The sequence below is a fragment of the Phodopus roborovskii genome, unplaced genomic scaffold, assembly GCF_943737965.1.
Source record: "Phodopus roborovskii unplaced genomic scaffold, PHOROB, whole genome shotgun sequence".
Taxonomy (NCBI): domain Eukaryota; kingdom Metazoa; phylum Chordata; class Mammalia; order Rodentia; family Cricetidae; genus Phodopus; species Phodopus roborovskii.
The window spans coordinates 29,156,769-29,184,461 of NW_026125281.1; the positions used below are offsets into that span (position 1 = coordinate 29,156,769).

Sequence of the window (27,693 nt, forward strand, 5' to 3'; positions counted from 1 at the left end):
ATGTTTGTTTGTTTGTTGAGATATGGTTTCTCTGTGGCTTTGGAGGCTATCCTGGAACTAGTTCTTGTAGACCACGCTGGTCTCCAACTCACAGAGAAACCACTTGCCTCTGCCTCCGGAGTGCTGGGATAAAAGGCGTGCGTCACCACCGCCCGGCCAAAATAAGATTGTCTTTAATAGTAGAAGTAATAATAATATATAGTAATAATAAATGAAACAAGTTAAAACAAACTATGCTTCCCAGTTACTTTTTAAGAGTTGCTGAGCGGAGTGGAGCTGTGGGTGTTCCCACGAGGGGGCGCGGTGTGAGGTTATGAAAGAGACCGCCTCGCTTGCAGAGCCCAGTGGGAGCGCAGCCGGAAGCCGCCAGCTCGGCTCACGCGGGCCTGGCACAGTGAGTTCCAAGTTGGCCGGGTTTAACTCTGGGCGTCCTCCGTGGTCTGAAAGTGGAGAAGCGAATTGAACATCCTTCCCTAAGCAGAAAGGTCCGGAGGAGAAAACATATTTCCTCTTGGAGGATGCCCTGACTGAAGTTAACGTCAAGGCTGTCGGCCGTGAGCTGGCAGTGCAGATAAAAATGCTTCGGGTGACGCAGGCTTCTCAGACGAACGCTCAGCCGCAGAAATCCCGGGGATGGGGGTGGGGGCCAGGCTGCCCACAAGAAAAATGGCGCGGGCTCCTCCAGCCGGTACCATCACGTGCTCCCCAGCCCGGCTGAGGGCAAGTGTGACTTCAGACGGAAGGCGGATGTTATTCTCATCCACTTCCGGGGGAGCCCCAGCGGGCGCCATCTTGCCTTGTTCATGAAGAAGTAGAAGCATCGAAAGGGTTGGAGAGAATCACAGGAACGGTGGCGACGGCGCGATTCGGGAACCGGAGCGGGTGAGCGCCGAGCGGGCTCCACGGAGGGGGCTCTCCGGGGGGGATTACAACCCTGTCGGCTTGTGTGTGGCGGAGGTGGCGGCACTCAAGCGGGCTGCGGACGCCGGTACCCCATCCCGACCGGCACCGACGTCCGCCTGAGCCGGTGAGCGCGAGCGCTGCCCTCCGGGAAACGCGCCTTGCGCCGAGGGGAGCGTGCACCGCCGCCGCTGCCGACCGAGGCTTTCCATGAGCAGGCCGACGGCTGGCGGTCGGGACGCGGCCGTCCGTTAAGCACTGCGCGTGCGCACTGAGCCCTTGCCGGGCCCGGAGCCGGCGCCGAGGGGCGGAGGCGGCGGGGGCCGGGGCGGGGGGACGCACGCCCCGGGACCCGGACTGCGCAGGCGCAGCGGGAGGCGGCTGCGTCTGGGAGAAAAGTGGGGTTTTGTGGCCTGCTCTTTGTGTTTTGTGTGCTGGTAGGCACCGGGCGGTCTCCGGTGACGGATGTTACGCGTTGAGCGTCACTGAGGAGACGAGCAGCATCCCGTACTTAAGTTGTCTCGTTCTTTTTGTGGGTGACACTGTCACCCGAAATAAGTAAATAAATAGGGCCCTGAGCAAATGCTGACTGTGCGCGATTAGATAGGTGGACAGTCTAACTCTTTAATACTTCATTAATCTTTTCTCCTCTTGACCCTGAGTGAAACAAGGTAATGCTGAAATTTCTTGAGTACAGCAAGGCAAAAGCCAAGCCAGGTTTTGTTTGTGGAGTGCTTTTTTTTTTTTTTTTTTTTTTTTTTAAGCACCAGAGGACAGCTAGTAAATGAGTTCTAGGATAGTCTTCACAGGCACTGTTTAAAGCATATGTAAACTTTATGTTTTAGGGATTTTTTTTTTTTTTTGGGAAGGATGGGAGGGTGAGTGGTCGGGACAGTCTCACTTTATGGCCCTGGCTGGCTTGGAACTCGTAGAGATCCACTTAACCTTTGGTCTGGGATGCTGGTGTTAAAGGCACCAAGCCCTAGAAGTTAACGGTAGGAAAATTGGATAGTGTATAACCACCGCCACCTGTTATATTTTCCTCAACAGCATACGCTTGTATGAAACTTTTGTCAGAGTAAATAGAACGGCTGGACGGTGATGGCATTCTCCTTTAATTCCAGCACTCTGGGAGGCAGAGGCAGGTGGATTTTTGTGAGTTCAAGGCCAGACTGGTCTACAGAGTTCCAGGACAGCCTCCAAAGCTACACAGAGAAACTCTGTCCTGAAAAATCTGGAACGATGTTGCTACAATATTAACCTGGTGGCTTTCTCCTATAGCCTTAGTTTTAAAAAATTTCTTTTAAAAGTTACTATTTTTAATTTTTTTTGTATGTGTGTAGAGAAGATATCCATGGAGGCTTGAATGAGTGTCAGATCCCCTGGAACTGGAGTTACAGATGGTTGTGGGCTGCCAGGTGGGCGCTGAGATTTGAACCCAGGTCCTTTGCTTTTGCAAGAGCAGCCAGTGCTCTTAGGTGCTGAGTCATCTCTCTAGCCACTTGTGTGCATACACACACACACACACACACACACACACACACACACACACACACACATTAATTAAAGAAAAATTATTTTATGTCTAGGTGTCAGTACTATATTTCATTGCCCAAATTCTTCTATTTTTTGACCATTGCTAAAATCTTTCAAATGTCTACTATTCTCCACCAATTCTTTATTTGATTGATCGATTGGTCTTTTGTTTCTTTGTTACTCTGTCACTAAGGCTAGCAATGCCCACCAATCCTCCTGCCTCAGCTTCTCAGATGTTGAGATTACAGACATGTGCTACCACAAAGCTTTGTTTTGTTTCAGTTTTGGATCAAGGACAGGTAGCCCAGGATAGCCTCCAACTCAAAATCTTGCCGTTGCTTTATGTACCTCTTCAGTGCTACAAGATTTGCCAGCTATAAATGGCCTTAGAACATCACATTTTAAGTCTTATTGTCACACAGTTTATAAGTGACTTTTGTAAATATTAGTGGTCATTTCAACAAGTCATTTTGGGAAACTCAAAATAATTGGTTTTATTTTTTTCCTTTTAAGGTTTATGTTTATATGTGTTTGTGCATACAGTAATGCCATACATGTGTGCATGTGTTTGTGCCTTCATATGTATATGTGTATCAATATGAGTGCCTATGGGGGTCAGGAAATACTGGTTCCCCTGGATCTGGAATTTCAGGAAGTATCTATCAGTTACTCTGTGCAGTGCTGGGATTGAACTTGGGTCCTCTGTAAGAACAGCCAGCACTTCTTTAACTGTTGAGCCATCTCTTCCTCTCTGGGTTTGTTGTTGTTATTTACTTTAGAAAGTAATTTAAAGAAAGACTAAATGATGGTCATTCTGGTTATATTAGTATTTGGGGTCACTAGCAATAAGTACAAACCAGGTGGCTAAAAACAACTGAAATGTACTCTTTAGTGGTTCTAAAGACAAACAGTGTGAAGGCAGAGTTTAAGAGGTGACTTCCTTCTGGCTTTTGATGGCACATGTCTTCCTGTTCCTTAGCTTGTTGACTTGTCCAGTCTCTGTCATTGTAAACACAGGACATTCTCCATATGGACACTTATGTCTGTCCTCACTAGGGATTTGATTAGTTCTTACCCTAATTAAATATGACCTCATCCTAAATTGACTTACTGTATCTGCGCAGACCCCAGTTTTCAAATAAGAGATACCATGGGTTAGGACTTGCCTGTCTGGAAAGACTACAGGTTAGTCTATAACTGTGGTGATAGTTTTTTCCAGCAGTGTGATACATTGGATGGTCAGATACAATCCTTGGTTGTTAGCTTTCTTCTTCTTCCCAAATTCAAGTTGTTTTTCAAGTACATCACAATTAACTTGACCCTGTGAAGGCAAATATTGTCACCAAAGTCTTGTTGCATGAATCATAAGTAATCAGACTTTTCCAAACTTGAAAAGGTGGTAATCTATCTATAAAAATAAGTCTAAAAGGAGACTGAATAAGTTGATTCAATTTTTTGAAAAAATTGTCATGTTTATTTTGTATGATTACCTGTATAAGTATGGACACATGTACCATGACATGTGGAGGTCAGAGGGTTACTTGCAGGAATTGGTTCTCTTCTGACACCATGTGGGTTCCAGGAATCAAATTCAGGCAGGGTTACCAGGATGGGTGGGAAGTGCATGTACCTATTGATCCTTCTCATGGCTCTTGGAATTTTTTCCCCTTGTGTTGTGGGGATGTGAGGATGCTAGGCATCACACACACACACACACACACACACACGGGATCATATATATATATACTGGGGATCATACACACACATAGGGGGTCACATATATATGCTGGGGATCATATATATACTGATGTCACATATACATATATAAATGCACATATACTGGGGATCACATGTATACACACATACATACATACTGGGGATCATATATATGCCTTGTGTATGCTGGGCAAGTTCTCTACTACTTAACTGATTCCCTGGGCACTAGAATCAAACTGTAAGTAAAGAAATAAATAGAAATATTAAAATATACTTTTCATGGTTAAAGTTATATGTTCAGTAGGTAACGAATGAGTAAAATACCTAACCTTTTAATGTAGACAAAACACCATGGTGGAACATTCCAGTAATATTCCCTTTGTTCTCAAGAAAATTCTTGTTTGAACCCAAACAAAATATGAACATACAAAACCTGTATAAGAACAATTGCATATTACCTTTAACTTAGAGATTTTTTTAAAGACGGAAATATATAGCAAAAATATAGTTAGTACCACCTTCAACAATTGATATTTTCCAAATCATTACCCAGTATATTACTACCATTTTTCAAGATGTAAGTCAGTTGTTAAACTTATTGGGTCTATAGACATAGCTGAGAATAGTTTGCTTGCCTTTGCCTATCTCAAGAAAAAAAAAAAAGGTTAATTAAAAAAAAAATACAGTTTTCCCTGTCTGTCAATGGCTTATATATTTATAGATACAGCCAATTGCAGATCACAAATACTTGGTAAAATGTATGTATACTAAACATACTCAGATTTCTGTTTTATATATCAAAAATGCCATTTCTGATAAGGGACCTGAGCATTCTAAAGTTTTGATATCCATGGATACTAAAGGATATAATATGTATGGTTTTTGTTTGGTTATGGGATAGGGTCTCAAAACTGTCCTGAAAGTTGCTATGGACATGCCCCCTTAGTTCTGGCTACTACACCTGGCACCATAATCTGTGTGCTTTGACTCCTGTGTTTAAGGAGTCAAACTATTTTGTTTTATAGGTTTTGCATTTGTTCTTCAGGATAAAGATTTTATGGGGAGCATGAAGAAGTAGAGACTAGGGTTCTAAATCTTTGTCATCAACCCAGTCTTGCTGTTTTGTTAAATAATTGGTAAAGCCCTTTATTAAGTATTGTGCTGGCTTAAAACATATAAAGTATACATTACATGCTTGATTCATTGTTTTGCTAATCAAGTGTTTTCCTAATTTCTGTTCCCTTTGCTTATCTATTTTCTATCCCTCCAGCTCCCTACCCCTTTGGTTTCTTGAGGCAGGGTTTTTCTGTGTATGTAACTCTAACCCTGGCTGTCCTGGAACTCGCTCTGTAAATCAGGCTGGCCTTGAACTCAACAGAGATCCACCTGCTTCTGCCTCACAAGTGCTGGGATTAAAGGTGCCACTGCCATCTGTCTCTCTTTAGACTTTTAATGGAAATCAAAGTTTAGTTTTCATGACCAACAAGTTATCTCCTTAGGATTAGATTTCCAAATTTACTCTTAATTCTTAAGAAGATGGAGTTTTGTAACTTAGGAATCGTGTGTGTGTGTGTGTGTGTGTGTGTGTGTGTATTGCTGTTAAATAAGGATCAGCATAAACAAATAGGCCGAATAGATGTTTATTCATGGAGAAATAACTTACAATCTAGACAGATGAACACCAGCAAGTTCCACCGGATGCTTTCCTGTCCGAGTCCCGCCAGCAAGAGAGATTTTCCCAGCTCTTCCTCAGACCTCCTTCCACAGGTCACTTCCACCCATGGCTCCACCCCCCGAATGGGCATGGTTAGTGCCACAGAAGGACTATTTCACTACAATTCCCCTTTTAGTATAAAGAAAAGATTTAGGCTTAATACAAAACTATATACAAAACAGTGAATAACAAGTGTGCTCTAAGAAAAGGAAAATCGAGAACAAAACGACCTACATATCTAGACCTAGGGTGAAGGCATAACGGAGTTTACAATAGAGTTGTCCTAAGCTGGAAAACATAAGTCTAGTACCTAATATATCTAACTAGGAAGAGAGAATAATAGTTGTGATAGTTTAATCTTCAACCTCATCAAGACCTGAGAAGGAAAATAATGATACTAGGATAGACAGGAAGTGCGGATGGGCAACTTCCAAAAGGTGCAGTGAGGACAGAAATAGCAGGCTACCTAGACAGTCACCCTAGTTCTCACAGCAATGTTGGTACACCCAGTTTTGGCTAAGGCCAAGAGAACTTGACAGACCACAACAACAGCAGGGAGGTAGAATGGCTGTCTTACCCTGACTTGGCAAGGTTCAGCAGTCTTCTATATTTGTCTCCTGCAAGCACATAGGACTGCATGTCCAAATCAGTGGTCAAGGTGGGGGCAATTCTTTGCCCAACAGGCCATTAGCTGAGGCGAGAATGAACTCCAGCAGGAGCAACAACAGTATCCAACATATTTTCAGGAAAGTGCACGGTGCTGTCAGGAGCAACAGTGTCTCATGTCAATGGAGTACTAATATTAAAACATTTAAATGCCATGTTCTGCATGTCTATGAAGTGATTGAAGATTAAGCATCTATATCTGACTAATCTCATAGGTACAGGAAGCATGAGTGAAGATAATCTGTAATACTCAGGAATTTAGCTAAAAAACTGATTAAAACTTCCCTGAGTAAAGCAGGAACAAATACTTAAACAGTATAACTATATACATATACATACATATAAATTCCTAAAATAGAGGTAAAGTAGAAATGTCAAGACAAGAGGTAGAACTATAAAGGGCAGCATGATAAATATCCCAAATTGTATCAATATACAAAATGTCTTGAATACAAGAAAAGTATACATACATAGAATATGGTAAAAATAATGTGCATAAAACATCATAAGTGGAAAGATTTCATACAATATAGCAAAATGTAAACTTAATTTTACATAGCTTACCACAAATAAGAATATATAACAATGTAAGTTGTAAAATACTATCTCATTCTTACTCAAATTCATTGTAGTGAGATAGTCCTTCTGTGGCACTGACTACGCCCATTGGGGGTGGAGCCATGGGCGGAAGTGACCTGTGGAAGGAGGTCTGAGGAAGAGCTGGGAAAATCTCTCTTGCTGGCTGTGGGATGGACAGGAGAGCATCCGGTGGAACTTGCTGGTGTTCATCTGTCTAGGTTGTAAGTTATTTCTCCCTGAATAAACATCTATTTGCCCTATTTGTTTATCCTGATCCTTATTTAACAGATATATACTGTAATATGAGAAAACAAGAAGCTTCAAGTGGTGTTTTTCGTGCTGTAATTTTCTTTCACTGAGTTTGTATTTCAGTACGTGTCAGTGTATAAAGGTCTACTTATTTCAGTTGCACAGTACAGTCCATTTTTTTAATTTATTTAACTTACATTTACTTTTAGTTAAATTTCACTAAAAGTACATGTTTACCATTAGAAAAATTGCTAAGATTTTTAAAAATAGTTTTCCTGTAAATATATTCATCCATGGTTGGGGTTTCTGAAAGGGTTTTGCTAGACCAGATGAATATGTTTATGATTTTATTAAGAGACTGCAATGCTACATAGTCTTCTAAAAAGAGCCAGGTATTTGGTGGGCTGTCTTTACCTCATTTAGTAGTCTCCAGGGGCTACCTGAGGGTACTTATTGTTTAGTTAAAACATTTTCGTGGGAGGCTGGAAGGGATTGTTCAGAGGTTAAGAGCCCTGGTTGCTCTTCCAAAATAACCCAGGTTCAATTCCCAGCATACACGTGGTAGCTCACAACTGGTTCCAGGGATCTGGCACCCTCACACAGACATACATGTAGACAAAACACCAAAATAAAAATAAATAAATTATTTACAAAAATCTTTTAGTGGCTCCTGACACTTTGACTTTACTTCCATCTTGGCTCCCCCCACCCCCTATTTCTATTTCACATCTATTTTTCCCAGTCTAACCCTGTCAAACACCACCCCTGAATAGTAGCTCTTGCCTGGCAGTACATCTCCTTACCCCACAAGAGCCATCTTGGTGCGGCCTCTGTTACTGGTTCTTTTTTTTTTTTTTTAAGATTTATTTAAAAATTTTATATGTGTTTATTTAACTTAGTATGTGTACTGTCTGTGTGCCTGGTGCCCATAGAAGTCAGACGAAGACTTCAGATCCTCTGGAACTGGAATTAGGCATGGTTGAGAACCGCCATGTGGCTGCTGGGAATCAAACTTGAGTTTTCTGTAAGAGCAACAAGTGTTCTTAATTACTGAGCCCTCTCTCCAGTCCCTAAAGATTTTTAAGTTATGTGTTAGGTGTATTTCTATGGGGGTGTATGTGAGAGGGGTAGAGATAAATTTTTAAAGTGTGTGTTGGGGGAGAGGGTGTCTGTGTGTCTGCACTTGGAGGCCAGAGGTGTCAGAGCCTCTGGAGCTGGAGTAAAAGGTTTCTGTGAGCCCACTCCATGTGGTGCTGGGACCAAACATGGGTCCTCTGCAAGATATACTCTTAATTGCTGAGCTGTTTCTAGCTTTGTCACTACTTTTTTGTTTTCAGGGATGGGGTGTGGTGGGATGCAGGGGCATGATTTGAGACAGGATCTTACTGTGTGGCTCTGTCTGGCCTGTGACTAACATCATCCTTTGCCTTCTGAATGCTGGGATTATTTGTGACTGGTTCTTGAACTGTTGCACAGTGTTTGATAAAGTATTACGTTTATATGAGATATATATTAGGCTTGTAGGAGTTATATGCTTTATGAGTTTTCAGACTTGTCTAGAGTGGTATAGATATCCACCAGCCCCTTATCCATAACTTAGAGTACCCTGCCTTCTTTTTCATGATTAAATGATAAGAAAAAGATCTTAGAAGCTATCTTACTTTCTGGCTTTCTTTGATTACTACTTCTAATATTGTTTATGTCATTCTTTAATGCCTGTGAGTGTTTGTATTGGAAGCTTAGTTCCTTAAACATTTGTGTTGAGACTAGTGCTTTGGGAAATATAATACTAGATCTTGTAAATTGTATGTAGTACCATGGGAAGCCTTTAAATTTCTAATTTCTCATCAACTTTAAAGTTTTCTTAATCAGGTATTAGATTTGCTATTATGTGTTTATTATTATTTGCTATAATTACAAGAATATGTTTTCATCTGCTGCATCTATTACTCTTTTAAAGGAGTTTGGGGATAGAATGAATCACTTTTTATAATTAAAATTAAAATAATTGGATCTCTAGTGATATTGGGAAACTTATGTATATACACACTATATAAAAATATGTGGCTTCTTCAAGTATAGCTGATTAGAACTGAACTTTTTTGCCATTTTTAAATTTCACTTTACATTCCAACCACAGTTCTCCCTACCAAACCTCCTCCCATCTCTTCCCACCCCCTCTCAGTTACCCCCAGTCCACTCCTCCTCACAGTTAAGGGCCCCCGCGAGGAGTTAACATAGTCTGGCACAATAGCTTGGGGCAGGGCCATGCCCCTTTCTCGTGCATTAAGGGAGAGAGAGCATAGGGAGTGGGCTTCAACAAGCTAGCTCATGTACCAGGTTTGTATGGTGGTCTTACTGCAAGGGGCCCCTCTGGTAGTTCGAGCTTCCCCACTGTCTCCCACATACAGAGGGCCTAGTTTGGATTCTCTGGAATCTCGACAGTTGTAGGTCTAGAGTTCGTGAGTTTCCACAAGCTTGATTCAGCTGTCTCTAGATTTCTCCATCCTGATCTGTACTGTACTTTTAGCCAAATCCTGACACCAGCATTAGCTTAGACCTTTCTGTTCTTGCCTTTCAGCCTAAATCTAGTTGTCTGTGGCAACATTTTGAATAGAATTACAGCTTATTCATCATGTAAAATATATCATCATGAAGTTTCTGATGTGTAAGTTTTGAAATATAGAAAGTCTCAGCTTTAACAGTGGTTAATTTTTTGAAATTAGAAGCGTAAAGGATGTGGGATCAAGGAGGACAACCTTGGCAACAATGGCCCTTGAACCAGCAACAGTGGATGCAGTCATTTCAGCACCAGCAGGATCCAAGTAAGAAAAAACAACTACATTTGGGATTGGGTAGAGGTGGGCATTTGGAGATGGGTAGGATATAGATGATAGCATTTAGATTGCCTTATTGAATCACTTTGTGGACAAGTTAGTCTTGCTATTTAGTAATAAATGCATTTTTCTTGGAAATTGCTTTCTTGAAGGATAGAAAAATTTGTGACAGTTTTACATTTTTAAACTGATAGCTTCTTATGCTGGGTGGTGGCGGAACATGCCTCTAATCTCAGCACATGGGAAGCAGAGGCAGGCAGATCTTTGAGAATTCGAGGCCAGCCTGGTCTACAGAGTGAGTGCCAGGATAGGCTCTAAAACTACACAGAGAAACCCTGTCTCGGAGTGGGGGGGGGGCAACAACAAAAAAAGTTACACTCATCCATCTTGTGTACACCTAAAGGCAGCCTGGAAAGAACAGAACATTCTGAGGGGAGAAATAATTGAGTTTGCTTATTTTTAAACTGGTCTTACAGTTTGTCTTTAAAACTCAGTAAACTAAGGTAGAGAGTCACAAATTCTGTGAGATAATGTTAACATAGAAAGAAAGAGTGGGAGAGTGGGTTATTGTTTTTTGTGTGTGTTTGTTTTGTTGTTGTTGTTTTTTTTTTTTTTTTTTTTTTTTTGAGTCCTGGCTGTCCTAGACCACGCTGGTGGAACTCAGATTCTCCTGCCTCTGCCTCCACTGAGATTAAAGATGTTTGCCACTTCGCCTGGCTAAGAATGTTTTTATAAAGTCCTTTTCTGAAACTCCTGTGTATTTTGGTTTGAGTATGAAATATTTTCTAAGCATTCTATAGGCATAATTTTGTATACTAATTATATATCATTTGTAGTAAGGGATAATGAAAAAGGGGAAGGGTAGTGAACAGAGATGGGAAGAAAGAAAGGGAAGACTGAGGGAAGAAGGAAGAAGCCGGGAAGATGGTTCCAGAATTAAAACACTTGCCATACAAGCAAGATAAGTGGCACCTATGTTAAAGCTGGGTGTGTAACACTCACCTGTAATTCTAGTCTCTGAAGGCAGAGAGGCATTGCTAAGCAAATGGGCCGTGGAGATTAGTCTTATCAGGGAACTCTGGGTTTGAATGAGAGAGCCATCCTCAAAGATTAGTGTAGACGAGGTAAAGAAGAGATTGCTATCAGTCCTCCAAATGAACACACACCCATATACATATAGACATGCATACATATATATGCCACACACACACATACATGAAAAGAAGAAAAATAGCAGAATAGTTGAGATGCTTATTGTATAGTGAAGTGCTCGTCTTTTGCTTCTACACTCTGAATGCTAAGTTGTGTTAATTTACTTTAGGCCAGATTGACTGGGCTGCTTTGGCACAAGCTTGGATTGCACAAAGAGAAGCTTCAGGACAGCAAAGCATCGTGGAACAACCACCAGGAATGATGCCAAATGGACAGGATATGCCTGCAATGGAGTCTGGTCCAAATAATCATGGAAATTTTCAAGGGGATTCGAATTTTAACAGAATGTGGCAACCAGGTTTGTTATTTATGTTTCCCAAATTTTAGGATGTCTTAAAATGAGGATTAGTAGTACATTGTTTTTCTTGTTTACTTTTATGGCTTCTTGAAATTAATACTCTTTTAAAAAAAATAGTCTCAATTTGATTTGATTTTGACGTTTCTGTGGTTAAGTTATTTTGTACACAGTCTGCTAGCGTTGTGGCACTCAGTTTGATTTTTTTCTTGGTTCTTCATTCCTAGGCTGACAGGGGCTGGGAACACTGGAACCCTCACTTGGCATCTAGGGGAAAGAGAGCACTCTTTGTCTCTCTGTTGCAACCTCTGGCCTTTTCAGAAGCAGCCCTGGCAGAGTAAAACATGTGTAGCCTCAAATTAAAGAAAAGCTGTGCCCTTGTGTGACAGACAAGCCTGTCAGATACTATTACTCACCCACCTTTTCTCCCCCCCCCCCCCTTTTTTCAGATAGTGCTCATTTTCCATAGGTTCTTGGCTGTTTTGTTTTATTTTTTTTTTTTAAGCTTCATAGTATGACTTAAATTCCTTAATGCTAATTCATTTTTTTATAATTGTGTTAATATTTTTAATAATCACATCACACTATTTAGAGACTTCACATTTGGACATTCTGTTGAGGAAGTCATAGCCTCTGTTTGCTATTATTAATTTTTAGAATGTATTTATTTTTTATGTGCACTGGTGTTTTGCCTGCAGATATGTCTGCATGAGGGTACCAGGTCCCCTGAGGTGTAGCTACAGAGAATTGTTAGCTGCCATGTATGTAGGTGGTGGGAATCAAACCCAGGTCCTCTGGAAGAACAGATAGCCAGTGCATTTAACCAATCCTCCTCCTACATTTAGTTTGACTTACTGTTTTTTTGTTTTGTTTTGTTTTGGTTTGGTTTTGGGTTTTGGTTTTGGTTTTTTTGGTGACACTAAGGAACTTATTAACCTCTGTGTGCCTCAGTTTCCCCTTCTGAAACAGATAATAATACCAGAATTTCTCCCTACCTCACAGGGTTGTTGTGAGGATAAATGATGTATTTATAAAAAAGGAATACTATAAAATTTAAAGTAATATTTTTATGTTGTTGCTGTTGAATAGTAACCGAGCAGTTCACTTAAGAGTTGCTTTGGAATTTGTTAAAATTGTTAAAAAATACTTTGTGGAGCTCAGTGTGGTTTCACGTGCCTGTAATCCCAGTACTGGAGAGAGGCAGAGGGGCTCATGTTGGAGGCCCATCTCCTCCATAGTTGGAGGCTATGTAGAGTTCCAGATTCTCTTGGTCTACATAGCAAGGTTCTTGTCTCACAATGCCCAAACAAAATTAATACTTTGGGTATTTTGTTTAGAGTGTGAGTTAGAATTAGATGAACTTATTTGCATTATGTATGAGATAGTGTTTAATTGATTACTTATTTTTAAGATAATACAAAAGGAATTTGACCAAAATGTTATAAATTGCTTTTTAAAATCTGTCTTAACATTTTTTTTAGCTTTCTTGAGATCTTAAAAATTGTGTTGATATTGTTATAACCCCTGTTGAATGTCTTTATGCCTAAATCCTGAATAGAATGGGGAATGCATCAGCAGCCCCCACACCCCCCTCCAGATCAGCCATGGATGCCACCAACACCAGGCCCAATGGACATTGTTCCTCCCTCTGAAGACAGCAACAGTCAGGACAGTGGGGAGTTTGCCCCTGACAACAGGCATATATTTAACCAGAACAATCACAACTTTGGTGGACCACCTGATAATTTTGCAGTGGGGCCGGTGAACCAGTTTGACTATCAGGTGAAAGATATTTTGTTACTTTACTATCATAGACATACACGTAACTCATTCTTTGGAAATGTCTCGTCAAGAGTTCCTAACATGTGTGTCATTTTCAGGATTGTATGGATAAGCACATAAGCAGTGTCAGAAAAACCTATCACCAGCCTATCAACATTAAAATTATTAGGTTTTTAGTTGATTAGGAAAATCATACAAATAGGAAAAAATTAGGATAAAGTGAAAAATGTGTAAGTGCAAATAGTTGTATCTGGTTTTCCAGTTTCAACGTAATATATTTAAATGTTATAGAATTATGTAGAATTATTACTGTTTTTTTTTTCAGTGTTTTATCCCATTCTTATACAACATATTAATTGTCTTGTTCATGGCTTCCTTTGTGACATTCAACTCATTCCTAGGGACATAGAACTCTATGGAGAATAGTGTTATTATGTGGACTTTATTTTCTTAATCTGCTCTGCTAGAGTCTACCCTTGAAAATCTAGATGCCACCAGGAAGTAGTGGCATATGACTTTAATCCTAGCCCTTGGGAGGCTGAGGTAGGCTATCTCTTGTTAGTTCAAGGCCAGCCCGGTCTAAGAACTAGTTCCAGGACAGCCAGGGATAAACAAAGAAACCCTGTTCTGAAAATCAAACATACAAACAAAAAATCTAGATGTCATTGTGAAAAAACTAATTGTAGTTGTAGTTGTCTTTATCCACTAAACTGTCATAACTTAAAATGTTTAGAAACTGCATATTTAAGCATTAATTGTAAGGTGAATTTGACAGTATTTTCATGTTGAGATGGTGGTCCTCTCATTAATGCATGATTAGATTATTAAGTACTCAAACTTGGGATTCACATGTGAGAGTTTTTGCTCTGTTATGAAGGGATGCAGTGACAAGGAACCCTATTCTCACCTGAGCTTGGCCCGATGAAGCCTGAGTCAATAAGGAAAGGAGCCTGTTGGTAGCTTTCTCCTAAAAGGCTTCTAACATGGCAGATTTCAGAAACAAACATTTACTGTAGTAGTTAATTCAGTATCATTTTGGGCTTGTAAAGAAATAAATCTTGTACTGCTTTAGAAACAACCTGAATTCATTAGCAGTGGGAAGTTGAAATTATTAACAACAGCAATGTTCTGTAGCTTTTGATTAAAGTTGGCTAAGTATGGTGATATCTCCTGTCACCCCAGCACCTCTGAGACTCTTGAGTTTCAGATCAGCCTATATAATGAGAGCTTTTCTTAAAAAAGAAATAGGAAAAAAGGATTTGTTTACCTTGGTGGTGTTTAGGTTTATGAATGAATTTAGAATGAAAAGGTTCATATACATATATAGCCATGTATGTATGCCTTTCTGAAATAATCTATCAGCTGGGTTATAGAATGCTGTTTTTATTTGCATAGGCAGAAAATCTTTGTCTTTCCTGAGAAAAATAAGCCGGGGTTCTTGGGGCTACAGAAGTACCATTGGATGTTAGAGCTATGAAATTCTTGGATATGCTGCACACATGGATTTCTACTGTCCTATTTCATAACACACGTGTGTCCCAGAGGGTATATATATGTTAAGTTGAGGAAAATTAAAATGCAATACTCTTTCAGCATGGGGCTGCTTTTGGTCCACCGCAAGGTGGATTTCATCCTCCTTATTGGCAACCAGGACCTCCAGGACCTCCAGCACCTGCACAGAATCGAAGGGAACGGCCACCATCATTCAGGGACCGACAGCGCTCGCCAATTGCACTTCCTGTGAAGCAAGAGCCTCCCCAAATTGGTAGCTATTTAAATAATGCTCCATGAAACACATTCCCATGCTGTCTGTCTTTATCACTGGAAAAACCATGTTTTGATTTCTAAGTTGTTCTTAGTACCACTTTGATGTGGTAGAAATAATGGTATTTTAAAACCCTGTCATTTTGTAGTCATGAATCTTAAATAAAAAAAAGAGAAAGATACTGATCTAAATGTAAAAGTATTACATAGTTTTCTTTCAGATTATTTGCCTTAAACAGCAGTTAGGGATATAATGTAGATTTTTGCTAACCATAGCATGTTCAGTGTAGATAGTTCAATGTTCTCTTCCTTGGGTCTCCTTCCAGTCTTAGTTAGGAGATACGGTACACTTCTGTCACATTGGTTTCCTTTAATTATTTACCTCTCCTGTGTTCTTTAACAATGACTAATTGGTTTCTAAATACCATTAAAGCTAGTAATGACAAGTTATATATTTATTCCACATTTTATCTCAAAAGTTTCAAATTGCCTACCATTTAATGGGCTAGGAAGTAAACCCTTTACACCTTAGGAAGATTCTTACTCCTTTTTAAAATTTAACTAGATGAATTCTTAGTATGAAAATGAACCATGCCTTTGTCTGACTCTGCTCTGTTGTCATATTTTAAGAAGCAGTCTAGTGTTAAGAAATTGGGTCTGAATTAGCCCACATCACTGGCTTTTTGACCTTGAGCAAGCCCATTACTTTATGTCATTGAACTTGGCTTTCCTCACCTATGAAAGCAGTTGAACAGTACTTATCTCAGGGCTTTTGTGCACATGAAATGAGTGACAGTTTAATGCACTCTTGTGCCCTGGCAAAAAGCTTTAGAATGTGCTCCCTTCTACTGTTCAGAGGAGTGACTTTTAAATTACAATGTTAAAGAAATTTTACTATTTCTAATGGCATTTATAGAAGCTCAAAAACCTGTTGTTTTTTGTTTTTTTGTTTGTTTTGGTTTTTTCTCTCATGTGTGAAACAGATGCAGTAAAACGCAGGACTCTTCCAGCCTGGATTCGTGAAGGCCTTGAGAAAATGGAACGTGAAAAACAGAAGAAATTAGAGAAAGAAAGAATGGAACAGCAGCGTTCACAATTGTCAAAAAAAGAAAAGAAGGCCACAGAAGATGCTGAAGGAGGAGATGGCCCTCGTTTACCCCAGAGAAGTAAATTTGTAAGTAGATCCTGGCATGACATTGTTAATTTTTTCTGTGTGAAATTTTCTTGAGAGTTCTTGGGGTAAGTATATTGAGGTTTGGGGTTTGTTGTTGATGTTGTTTTGTGTTTGTTACACTGAGGTAGAATGTTGCTGTTTGGTCCAGGGTCTCAAACACTTCCTCAGGCTGCTATTTATTGAACTCACTTCCTTCAGTGGAAGGATTATATGTGTATGTCAGTGGGATTTATATTTTATGTGTATGTTATTGAGGGTATGTAAAAGAAAAAAGGGAGGAGGCAATAAGCTTTAAAAATGTTTATCCTGTAAAGATACCCCATGTAATTCTGGTTACTTTTTATATTAATATACAACTCTATATGATTTTCAATGTGGTTGCAACCAGCTCCCTAAAAGTGGGCCATATAAAACAAAACAATGTTAAATAGCATAGAGAAATGAATTTACCTTTTAATAGCTATTTAATGCATATGTCTAACTGAGAAGTTGAATAGATATTTATTATTTACCTTTTATTTTTGAGAAAATATTTCTATGTGTAGCAGCTCTGGCTGTCCTAGAACTTCACTTTGTAGATCAGGCTGGTCTTGAACTCACAGAGATTCTCCTGCCTCTGCCTCCCAAGTGCTAGGTCTTAATAAATACTTTTAACTGAGGCTTTAGTACTTTTCTTTTTGACATGAGCGTCATTTCAAAGCTGATTACTGCCTCAGAAGTAAGACTAAGTTCAGCAGGATATCAATATTGTGTTTTACATTTGTTTTGCTAATAAACATCATAGATTTTCTTTTTCTCAAAAGATCTGTGCCAAAGCTTTTGTTATGGTTGTTATAAAAACAAGAAACATAAGGAAAGAGGGAAAATTGGCCCTGTATAAGAATAGTTGACCTCTAGGGTACTCGGTTGGTTGGATGGTGGTTGGTTGGTTGGTTTTGGTTTGATTGTTTATATAAATGTCAGCTTTTGTTTAGAGCAGAGGTATTCAATCTTCCTAATATTGTGGCCCTTTAATACAGTTTCTTACATTGTGGTGACCCCCCAACTATAAAATTATTTTTGTTGCCACTTCATAACCGTATTTGCTCCTGTTCCTGTTATGAACCATAATGTAAATATCTGTGTTTTCCAATGGTCTTGGGTGACCCCTGCTTGACTCACACACAGGTTGAGAACCACTGTTTTAGAGATTTTTTTTTTTTTTTTCTCTCTATCTTCCGATGTTGGGTTTGTATTGTATATGTTTGTCCCCTGGTAGTATTTAGATGATCACCTGCTTTTTAATTTAATACAGGAAGGCATTCACTGAAACAATCATCTCTGCATTCAATGCATAGTCCTTATTATTTGCAAAAATAATTGCTTTTCGTAAATTTTTATATCTGGGCAGTAGTGGCAAACTCAGGTTTAATCCCAGCAATCAGGAGGCAGAGGCAGGCAGATCTCTGTGAGTTCAAGGCCAGCCTGGTCTACAGCCAGGGATATGCAGAGAAACACTGCCTTGATAAAACAAAGATAGCAACAACAACAAAAAAAATGAAACATTTTATAGTCTCTCCTAGGTTTACACTTTCAATTACTAAGTGAAACAGTACACATTCTGAACAGAGTGTATTGGCATGTACTGTGCTCTTAGTATTTATTCCCAGGGGATGAGGCTGGGTCATCATGAGTTTGAAGCTGGTTTCTCAAGGAAATATATTGAAAAAGATTATCTGAAATATATAACAGGAACATGAAATGTAATTTAAAGAGGTTGAAGGTAAAGGTCAGCAGTAGACTACCTGTTTAGCTTCTTTGAAGCCAACACCAGAAAGGAATTAAAACAGTAATTTAGAAAGCAGTATGTTTGTTTCCTCAACTTCATATTATAGTGGTCAGTCTGTGCTCCCATGCTGTTTTCATAGGATAGTGATGAAGAAGATGAAGATGCTGAAAACACTGAGGCTGTGAGCAGTGGGAAAGTCACCAGAAGTCCATCTCCAGCTCCCCAGGAAGAGCACAGTGAGCCGGAGATGACCGAAGAAGAGAAGGAATATCAGATGGTAAGTGGTATGTCTCCTACCGTGCATAAGAGTTCCTTTACGGTGGCTTTAAAGTGTTGCGTGGCAGTTGTGAAGTGTTTATGTAGGGTTAGATGTGCTAGGGTAAAGCATGTGTAAAGAGTGCTGTAATTACCCCCCAGTACCTCTCCCACCCTCTAAATGTCTATGTAGTGCGTGAAGTACAGATCAGACTGTAAAGTAGCCATTACCTGTTTCTTAAAATAATTTTCTTAAATTATAGTCACATCCTTTTCTTCTTTCCTTCATGTATACTTCTTTGCTCTCAATTTCATGGCCTCTTTTCCTTAGTTCTCTCTCTCTCTCTCTCTCTCTCTCTCTCTCTCTCTCTCTCTCTCTCACACACACACACACACACACACACACACACACACACTATGATGGCTTAGTCTTAGTAAGCCTGTATGTATGTGATCTCAGGCTAACCACTTGTATTGGATAACCAGTCTGAAGAAGACTCAGGGCCTGTGTTGATCTGACCTGAAAGCTTCCTTTCACAGGACAGCTTTCATGGTACCAAAAGGTTAGGGAAGCAACCCATGTTCTACCCAGTGCAGGACAACAGTGACATGACACAAAAATCCTATGGTGTAGTGGTGGCATGTTTAACTTGGTGGTAGCCAACTCTCTTATTGGACTTAGGACCACTCAGCAAGATTGAAGCATGCCTCAGACTGGAAACGTAGGCAGCTACCTGGGGCTAATGAAGTCGTGGGTCTTGGAGGAGACCCTACAACTGCCACTTTACTAAACCAACAAAACACTTAACACATTCAACAAAACACCTAACACATCCTTATACCCCCCAGGTATAAACAGAAGTTACAAACAGATAGACACCAAAACATAACAAAATACAGAAGACAAGAGATTGTGTAATGCTTAATCACAAACTATGGTTCAGGAATCATTGTGGAGGGAAGGACAGAATGTAAGGGTGAGGGGAACAGGAAGTTTGCTGTGAGACTGTATATCCTAGGGCATTGCTACCTTAAGCAAGACCTGAATAAGCATAACACCAATAGACTTGGTAACATTCACATGGGAAAGCTCAAAGGGCCTCAACCTTAGACAAAAACTACATGCAACTAAGAAATGCTGAGTACAGGAGCAATGTTCTTCCTCAGAGAAGAGCCCCTAATTGGTTATCCAATATCTAGTCTGTATTAATAACACCAATATAATTAAATAACACTTAACTGGGCCAGCAGGTTAGCTCAGTGGATAAAAACAGTCTTGTAGCCAGGCAGTGGCGGTACACGCCTTTAATCCCAGCACTCGGAGGCAGAGAGGCAGGAGGATCTCTGTGAGTTTGAGGCTAGCCTGGTCTATAAGAGCTAGTTCCAGGGAAGCCTCCAAAGCCAGGGAAAAAAAAAAAAAAAAACAAACCCAGTCTTGTAAGTCCTTAGAAGTCATGATGGAAGGAGAGAACTGAACTGATTCCAAAAATTGTCTTCTGACCTCTGTGCATGAGCCTAACACATATACATAAATCAAATAAAATAATTTAAAATTTAAAAACAGTTTAGTATATATGAGACTTGACATTTATTGATTTATTTTTTCTGCAGAAAATGTTGAGAATGATTAAAAGACTACTGTGTTTGCACTCTCCCCTACTTAAACAATTACATGGTCTAGGAAGTAGTAGGGAATTGTCTCAGTTTCTTTTCTGTTGCTGTGATAGGACACCATGACCAAGGCAACAAAAAAGAACGAGTTTACAGCTTCAGCCACCTAACAGCTTCAATGGATTCAGAGCCCATCATGGTGGGGAGCACGGTGGCAGGCAGGCATGGTGCGGGAGCGATGGCTGAACACTTACATCTTGATCAATGAGCACAAGGCAGAGAGAGAAAACTGGAATAGCTGGGGCTTTTGAGACCTTTAAGATGCATCCTTCCCATGACACACCTCTTCTAGCAAGGCCACACTTCCTAGTCCTTCCCAAATAGTCCCAATTCCTGGACACCAGACATTCAAATACATGAGCCATTGGGGGCCATTTTCATTCAAATCACCACAGGGACTGAGCAGAGTTCAACTTTTTTTAGTGTGTGAGAATTCTTGAAGCCTCTCTTGTCTATGAAGTTCATTATCACTTGGTAAGATTGGGATTTTTTTCCCATAATCTCTGGAATATGGTAATTCAGTCAGTCAACTTTCATTTCTATAAATAGTGATCATGGGCACAGGAAGTCTGAGGAATTGAGAGCCTGCATTTGAAATAGTTGTTGATAGTCAAACCATAGCTACAATCTATCTCTTAATCAAATGTACTGTACTTTCTGTTTTATAATGTCTTTGGATATTGTTACAGTATATTGTTACAGTATATTAGTCCAGAATGAAAGGACTCCATCTGGCCAAATAGAGTACCATTGTTCTTTGTTTTTGTCTTTTTCTTATTTTGCCCCACAGAATTTTAGTTTAACCTTGAAATGTGATTTAAGAAACCAGTATTGTAATTCTTACCAATGTTGTTAAATGAAAGGCTACTCATTTCTACTTAAAACTCCTATGAACATTTGTGTCAGTGTCTGCAGGTGCCTGTGCATGATTATGTGAAAGCCAGAGGTTTATGTTAGGTGTCCCTAATGCTCTCTGTCTTATTATTTAGTTGATTATTTTTGAGACAAGATTTCTCACTGAACCTGGCACCAGTTGGTTTGACTCCTTGGCCAACAAGTCCCCAGGACTCCTCTTTCTCTCCTTCTTGGAGCCAGTATTATAGGTGCATGCCACCGTGCCTGGCTTTTTATGTGGATGCTGAGGGTCCACACTCAAGTACTCTCTCTACCTGCTGAGCCATCTTCCCAGCCACAGAAATTCCCTTAGTACAAGCTTTGACTTTTTGTCTCTAGCAAAAGAGTTCAAGGTCCCTGCAGATAAGTTTATAGCTTTTATTTGTTATTTATTATTATTATTAATAAGGTCTTGCCTTGTAGCCTATCCTGTACATAGCTCACAATCCTGCCTTAGCTTTTGTCTCTACTGCAGATAACACAGGTGTGCACCAGTACACCAGTCACAAGTGGATAGTCATTCTTTGATGCCTATGGATTGGAAGTTCTACTTTCAAGTTTTAATGTTTTTCATTGTTCATAGTAATGATAGATCTGATCTTAAAATATCTCAATTGAAGAGGCTTTTCATTTTAATTATTTTGAAAATAATCGTGTGTATTAAAATTAAATTGGAAACTTTAGATGTTGCTGACAAAAATGCTTCTAACGGAAATTCTTCTGGACGTCACAGATGAAGAAATTTATTATGTAGCCAAAGATGCACACCGGAAAGCAACGAAAGGTACATTGTGGGTGTTCTTGGTTTTGGTTTTGTAGGGGAATTTTGATTTCATTGGTTATTTTGGACTTTTTTTTGTTGTCCTCTGGATTTCTACCAAATACTTAAAATATTCTCTCTTTGCATGTGTTAACTCTTGGGAAAGATTCGGTTTGTAGATAACATGGAACTATAGAAGTACTTTGTTTTATCTGACCTACCTAAGCACAGATAGCATTCATCCTGTACTTCTCTAAAATACAGTATGGAAAATTCCTCATGTTCAATATATTTCACCTTAGGCTGTTTTTTTACCATGGTACTGATAATCTGACTTTATACTTTTTAAATTAATTTTGAATTACATTAAACCTTCATAATTTTTAGTTTTATCAGTTATAATTCTTATGACACAGGTAGCAACCACCTTCCCATATCATTTTAGTTACACTGAAATGCATACAGAAAATAAATTATGTACCATACATCATAGAAAGAAATACAGATGTACTTACCAACCTTTTTCCTCATCGTAAACCAGTTTCAGCTCACATCAGAATTGTAATTTCAAAGCCAGACATGCTACTGGTTTAAAATGAATGTTATGTTTTTAATGTTTCTTCTCTCCCCAAAAAGCAGCGATAGTAGTAGATTTAACAATACCGTAGACTCTCATGACTATGAAATCGTGGCTATTTGTGTTAACATGTTGTTCCTGTTGTTGATGTGATACAAAGCTCCTGCAAAACAGCTGGCACAGTCCAGTGCACTGGCCTCCCTCACTGGCCTCGGTAAGTGTCTCTGTGTGTGTGTGTGAGAGGGCTAAAGGGAGGCTCACTGACCTTGTCTTTCTGCTTGTTCTGTTGGGAAAGCTTTTATCTACTTTATTTGACTAAAGCATTTGTAGAAGAATGATTATAAATGCAATAGTTAATGTAGTTCATTTGGGTGAGTTGAATGGAGGATTTCCTCATTAATTGCTCCAGTGTGTATGTAATATACTATGTGTAATTATATGTGTTCTATATTACATACACATAGTTTTAATTAATAGGTAGTGGTTTGACCATGGCAGTTTCTAAACTCCCTTTTAAAAATTATAGCATATGTACTTAGGAATTTACCTAGAGAGAAATAGAAATTAATGACTTACCTGAATTATTTTGGAGCAAATCAATTTTCAACTTAGAGGAAATGGGTCTATCTTAACAGCAGTAGTAATGTGTTCATAATTTGGTATTTGCATGATATTAAGACTCACAAGCTTGAATTTGCCTTTTCCACATCTTCATTTCATGGCAGTTTATGTAAGGAATGAGAGAAATAGGTAGAATGAAATGCCCATTTGATGCTACTTCTGGGTGGGGAATAGTCACATCTTTTCTATACCAGTGAGAATTACAGTATTCTAATTTATTAGAGAAAATTTGCTTAGCATCCTACCTGAATCCAGGAAACTTTGAACAATAAAATAATTAACTTTAGCTATATTTTCAGAGTCACCCTCAACTATATTACAGTAGTTGGATTGGCTAAACTTTAGTAAGACTTCATTGTTGCCATTTTGAATGCTTTTGTTGGTTTCTGTGAACAATAAAAGAAAGCTATTATTATGACTCCTTGGTGGTGAGGAATATGTGAAATAGTCCAAATAATATTAATATCACCATTGTCTGAGGATTCTAAGAACTTAAAATTTGAATTTATGCCTCTTCCCTACTTGGAATAAGCATATTCTTCCAGGAAAAGGCAATGTAAAAAATGAAATTTCTTCTCGGACCTTTAAAAGTGTGTAGTGGACGGTGTAACGTTTTCATATGATAGATTGAGTTCTATGCACACAGGTGGACTGGGTGGTTATGGATCAGGAGACAGTGACGATGAGAGGAGTGACAGAGGCTCTGAGTCATCTGACACTGATGATGAAGAATTACGGCACCGAATCCGGCAAAAACAGGAAGCTTTTTGGAGAAAAGAAAAAGAACAGCAGCTATTACAAGATAAACAGATGGAAGGTAATCTTAGGATTGTGTAGCTTTTCTATAGTTCCATATGTGCCTTTATGCATGGATTATGCACATTAGTGATGTATTTGAGCCACCAGTAGTACAGGAGTGTCTCGTTAAGGAAGGAAGTCCTTTAAAGGAGTCCTTTAAAAAAGAGCAAGTTCTTTTAATACCTAGCAAAAAGAGCTTTGCTTTCTATTTATTGAACAGCACAGAAAATACCCGCTGGGAAAAAGAATGGGATACTTTACAGAAATCTCTAACAGTTTTACAAGGGACTAAATCACTGATTGCAACCGATCCCAGCAGACCCAGATAGCAAACATCATTCTTTTTTTTTTTTTTTTTTTCCCCTCGGAGCTCAGGACCAAACCTAGGAACCTGCACTTGCTAGGCAAGTGCTGTACCCCTGAGCTAAACTCCCAGCCCCACAAGCATCACCCTTTACCAAGTAATTAATAGCCATAAATAGTTGCTTGCAGCTATTATGGTCAATTTTAGGAAGTTCCCTTCAACCGTGTATTTGCTGCAAGTGATATGTGTACATAGTTTGGGTCACAGGGGTAGAAAAGTAGTCCTTTAAAATTACAGCTTTGCATTAGCTTAGGTTGTAAAAGTTGATTGCTTGTTAAATCCAAGGCAAGTAGAGTTGGTTGTTATGTTTTCCCTTTAAAAGCAGGTTAAATAAACAGTCTGAGAACACAGTAGGATAGCAGTCTTACCTCTTAGTGACCTCAAGGTATGTTAGTAACTTTGACTGAGGTCCAGCATAAGTGCCAGTCTCTTAGAATGTAAAAAATAGTTTAATAATAACTGTGTATTATCAGTTTCAGTTTTAAGCCAAAGTAGAAATATTATAGGATAGAACTGGAGGTTTGATTTTAAGTAATATGTGATTACAGCTGAGATTAAGAACACACTGTATTTTTTATTTTGTTTTAGTTTGTTGTAGGACCCATTCATTCCCATGGTCATAAACCAGGCTATTTAGAGCTTTATTTCATGTTAAAATTATTGCAATGAAAATAGACTTTTGTAAGTATTATATTTATAATACTCCTGAGAAAGTAGCTATTTAAGGAAACTAGAAGATTAAAAACACTATATTTAAAAATTCCTTAGGCAAGTACAGTTTTTAAGTGTGTGATAGTACTTGGAATAATGAAAGAATTATTAGGATTTAATTTTTGAAAAATATTATTTGGTCAGCTCTTAGGAAACAACTAAGCTTTGTTAACAGTTTTCTAGGAATCACTTGTTGTCTCTGTCTTTTTTTGATGTTGGGGTTGATTTTTGTTTTTTGTTTTTTTTGGTGCCCTCCCCCCCCCCTTTTTTTTTTTTTTTTTTTTTTTTGGCCTTTTGAGACATGGGCTCTCTGTGTAGTCCTTTATATCCTGAAGCTCACTGTAGACCAGGCTGACCTCTCATGGAGATCCTCCTGCCTCTGCCTCCCAGGTACTGGAGTTAAAGGTGGGCGGCACCATGCCCTACTGCTCATCTTCTGTTTACTAGTACTGTGTCATATGTATGCCTGCATTTTGATACTCTCACTGTATGTCTAGAATAGTAGATAGCTAAGTACATGCTGAGTATTAGACATGTGGCTAGCCCTCAACTGAATTGTTGACATAGGTAGACAGTGTCAGACTTTGAAGATTTTCTCTGGAAAAAAAAAGTTTCAGTTGTTTTTCAATCACTGTTTGAAATATTAGTGCTTTTGATATATTAGGTCAGTGAAATGGGGAAGTTAATTGTACTTTATTTTTTACTGTTTTAATGTAGCTGTTAGAAAGTTTTTAATTACTTAGATGATTTGTACCCTAATTCTATTAAAGATAAAACTATTGTTATAATTTGATAGTATGGTAGTTTTTTCATGTCTTATTTAGCTTTTCTGTGTCTTTTTCTGTTTCAGAAGAAAAGCAACAAACAGAAAGGGTTACAAAAGAGATGAATGAATTTATTCACAGAGAGCAAAATAGTTTATCACTGCTAGAAGCAAGTGAAGCAGACGGTGATGTGGTTAACGAAAAGAAAAGAACTCCAAATGAAGCTCCATCAGTTTTAGAGCCCAAAAGAGAGCATAAAGGGAAAGAGAAGGAGCGAAGGAGTAGGTCAGGGAGCAGTAGCAGCGGCAGCTCCAGCAGCAATAGCAGGACTAGCAGCAGTAGCAGCTCCGTCTCCAGCTCTTCATACAGCTCCAGCTCAGGCAGCAGCTGCACATCCTCCCGGTCCTCTTCTCCTAAAAGGAAAAAGAGACACAGTAGGAGCAGGTCTCCCACAGTGAAAGCTAGACGCAGCAGGAGCAGGAGCAGGAGCTACTCTCGCAGAGTGAAGGTAGACAGCAGTAGAGCTAGGGTGAAGCTGAGAGACAGGAGGAGATCTAATAGAAGTAGCATTGAAAGAGAAAGACGAAGAAACCGAAGTCCCTCCCGAGACAGACGTAGAAGCAGAAGTCGCTCAAGGGATAGACGAGCCAATCGTTCCAGTCGCAGTAGGAGTCGAGATAGGCGTAAAATTGAGGATCCACGTGGAAATCTTAGTGGGAGCAGTCATAAGCATAAAGGTGAGGTTAAAGAACAAGACAGGAAAAAGGAGAGGAGTCGAAGCGTAGATAAAGACAGGAGAAAGAAAGACAAAGAAAGGGACCGCGAGCAGGACAAAAGAAAAGAGAAACAGAAAAGGGAAGACAAAGATTGTAAATTCAGTAGTCAGGATGATCGGTTAAAAAGGAAGCGAGAAAGTGAGAGGGTGTTCTGTAGGAGTGGTTCTATATCTGTGAAAGTAATAAGACACGACTCTAGACAGGATAGTAAGAAAAATGCTACCAAAGACAGTAAAAAGCATTCAGGTTCTGATTCTAGTGGAAGGAGCAGTTCTGAATCCCCTGGAAGTAGCAAAGAAAAGAAGGCTAAGAAGCCTAAACATAGTCGGTCGCGCTCCATGGAGAAATCTCAAAGGTCTGGTAAGAAGGCAAGCCGCAAACACAAGTCTAAGTCCCGATCAAGGTAGTATACTTTTTAAAGTATTTTGTCTGATTTTTTTTTTAAAGTTTTTTGAATTGATTCAAAATTGAAAGTGTCCTTTCTCTCTCTCTCTCTCTTGTATAAACTCAGTTTGGTATTTGTTAAATATTTTTAAATAATGTTAGAAGTCCTGTATAACAGTATTTATTTATATTGCAGATTTTAAGTATAAATACATTTTTATTTTTAAATTTTGTCTTTTCCCGCTTTCTTTTTTTTCAGATCAACAACCCCTCCCCGTCGTAAGCGCTGAGGAATGATGTGGCAAGAATGCCATGATGCTGTTTTTAAAAATTCCATGAGTTTTAAGGGCTTGTCTCATTATAGAGGCACATTGTGGCTGTGTAGGTGAAACCAGATTTTTTTTTTTTAATTGTGTAAATAGGTGTCTTTTTTCCAAATGCTGCTCCAAGTTAATAGGATTTCTTTGTATTACATTTTTTCAAGAAATAGTACATAATAAGACTCTAAATATGCCATTCTCTTTCAGCTGTAATGTTCTTACAATTATTCTTGAATGTACTGTGATGTCAATAAAGCTCTTCAGTTAATTTTTGTTAAATTCTTGCACCTTAATTTTATGGTTTTAACCTAAGGAACGTACTTTAATAAAAAGGCAGCTGTAGTTTTGTATAACAGGTTTTAAAAGTTCCTCACATCTTCCCCCAAAGAAAATGGTTTTAACCTAATAGTTTGTCAAAGTTTGTAAGTTATGCCCATGGACTTTTGTCAAATTCAACTTTTAAGGGTGTGGGAAAGGAACAAAAAAATGCCCTTACTTTCCATTTGAAGGCATCTTCCTAAACTTTTTTCTTGGGGGGAGGGGGTTGTTCAAGTAATATAGTCTCTGTGTGTATAAAATGTGATTCACTCCTGTAAAATGAAATTG

General features: G+C 39.0%; 1 protein-coding gene across 2 annotated transcripts; it reads left to right on the top strand.

Annotated features, from left to right (window-relative positions):
• Positions 1-782: 782 nt before the first annotated feature.
• Positions 783-27,366, top strand: Pnisr (PNN interacting serine and arginine rich protein). Of its 2 annotated transcripts, XM_051198521.1 has the most exons (12): positions 783-882; positions 10,087-10,185; positions 11,519-11,707; positions 13,263-13,486; positions 15,080-15,251; positions 16,234-16,424; positions 18,332-18,469; positions 21,697-21,796; positions 22,510-22,563; positions 23,617-23,787; positions 25,694-26,786; positions 27,027-27,366. In XM_051198521.1, the coding sequence occupies exons 2-12, from the start codon at positions 10,098-10,100 to the stop codon at positions 27,055-27,057; spliced, it is 2,451 nt and encodes an 816-aa protein (XP_051054478.1). In that variant the 5' UTR covers positions 783-882; positions 10,087-10,097; the 3' UTR covers positions 27,058-27,366. The 2 variants fall into 2 exon arrangements, with proteins under 2 accessions (XP_051054478.1, XP_051054487.1); XM_051198530.1 differs by lacking the exon at positions 22,510-22,563.
• The last annotated feature ends 327 nt before the right edge of the window (positions 27,367-27,693 follow it).

Coding starts and splice junctions, on each gene's coding strand:
- Pnisr (XM_051198521.1), top strand. CDS start 10,098: ATGTGGGATCAAGGAGGACAACCTTGGCAACAATGGCCCTTGAACCAG. Junction 21,797..22,509: donor ACACCGGAAAGCAACGAAAG/GTACATTGTGGG, acceptor TGTGATACAAAG/CTCCTGCAAAACAGCTGGCA. Junction 23,788..25,693: donor ACAAGATAAACAGATGGAAG/GTAATCTTAGGA, acceptor TTTCTGTTTCAG/AAGAAAAGCAACAAACAGAA.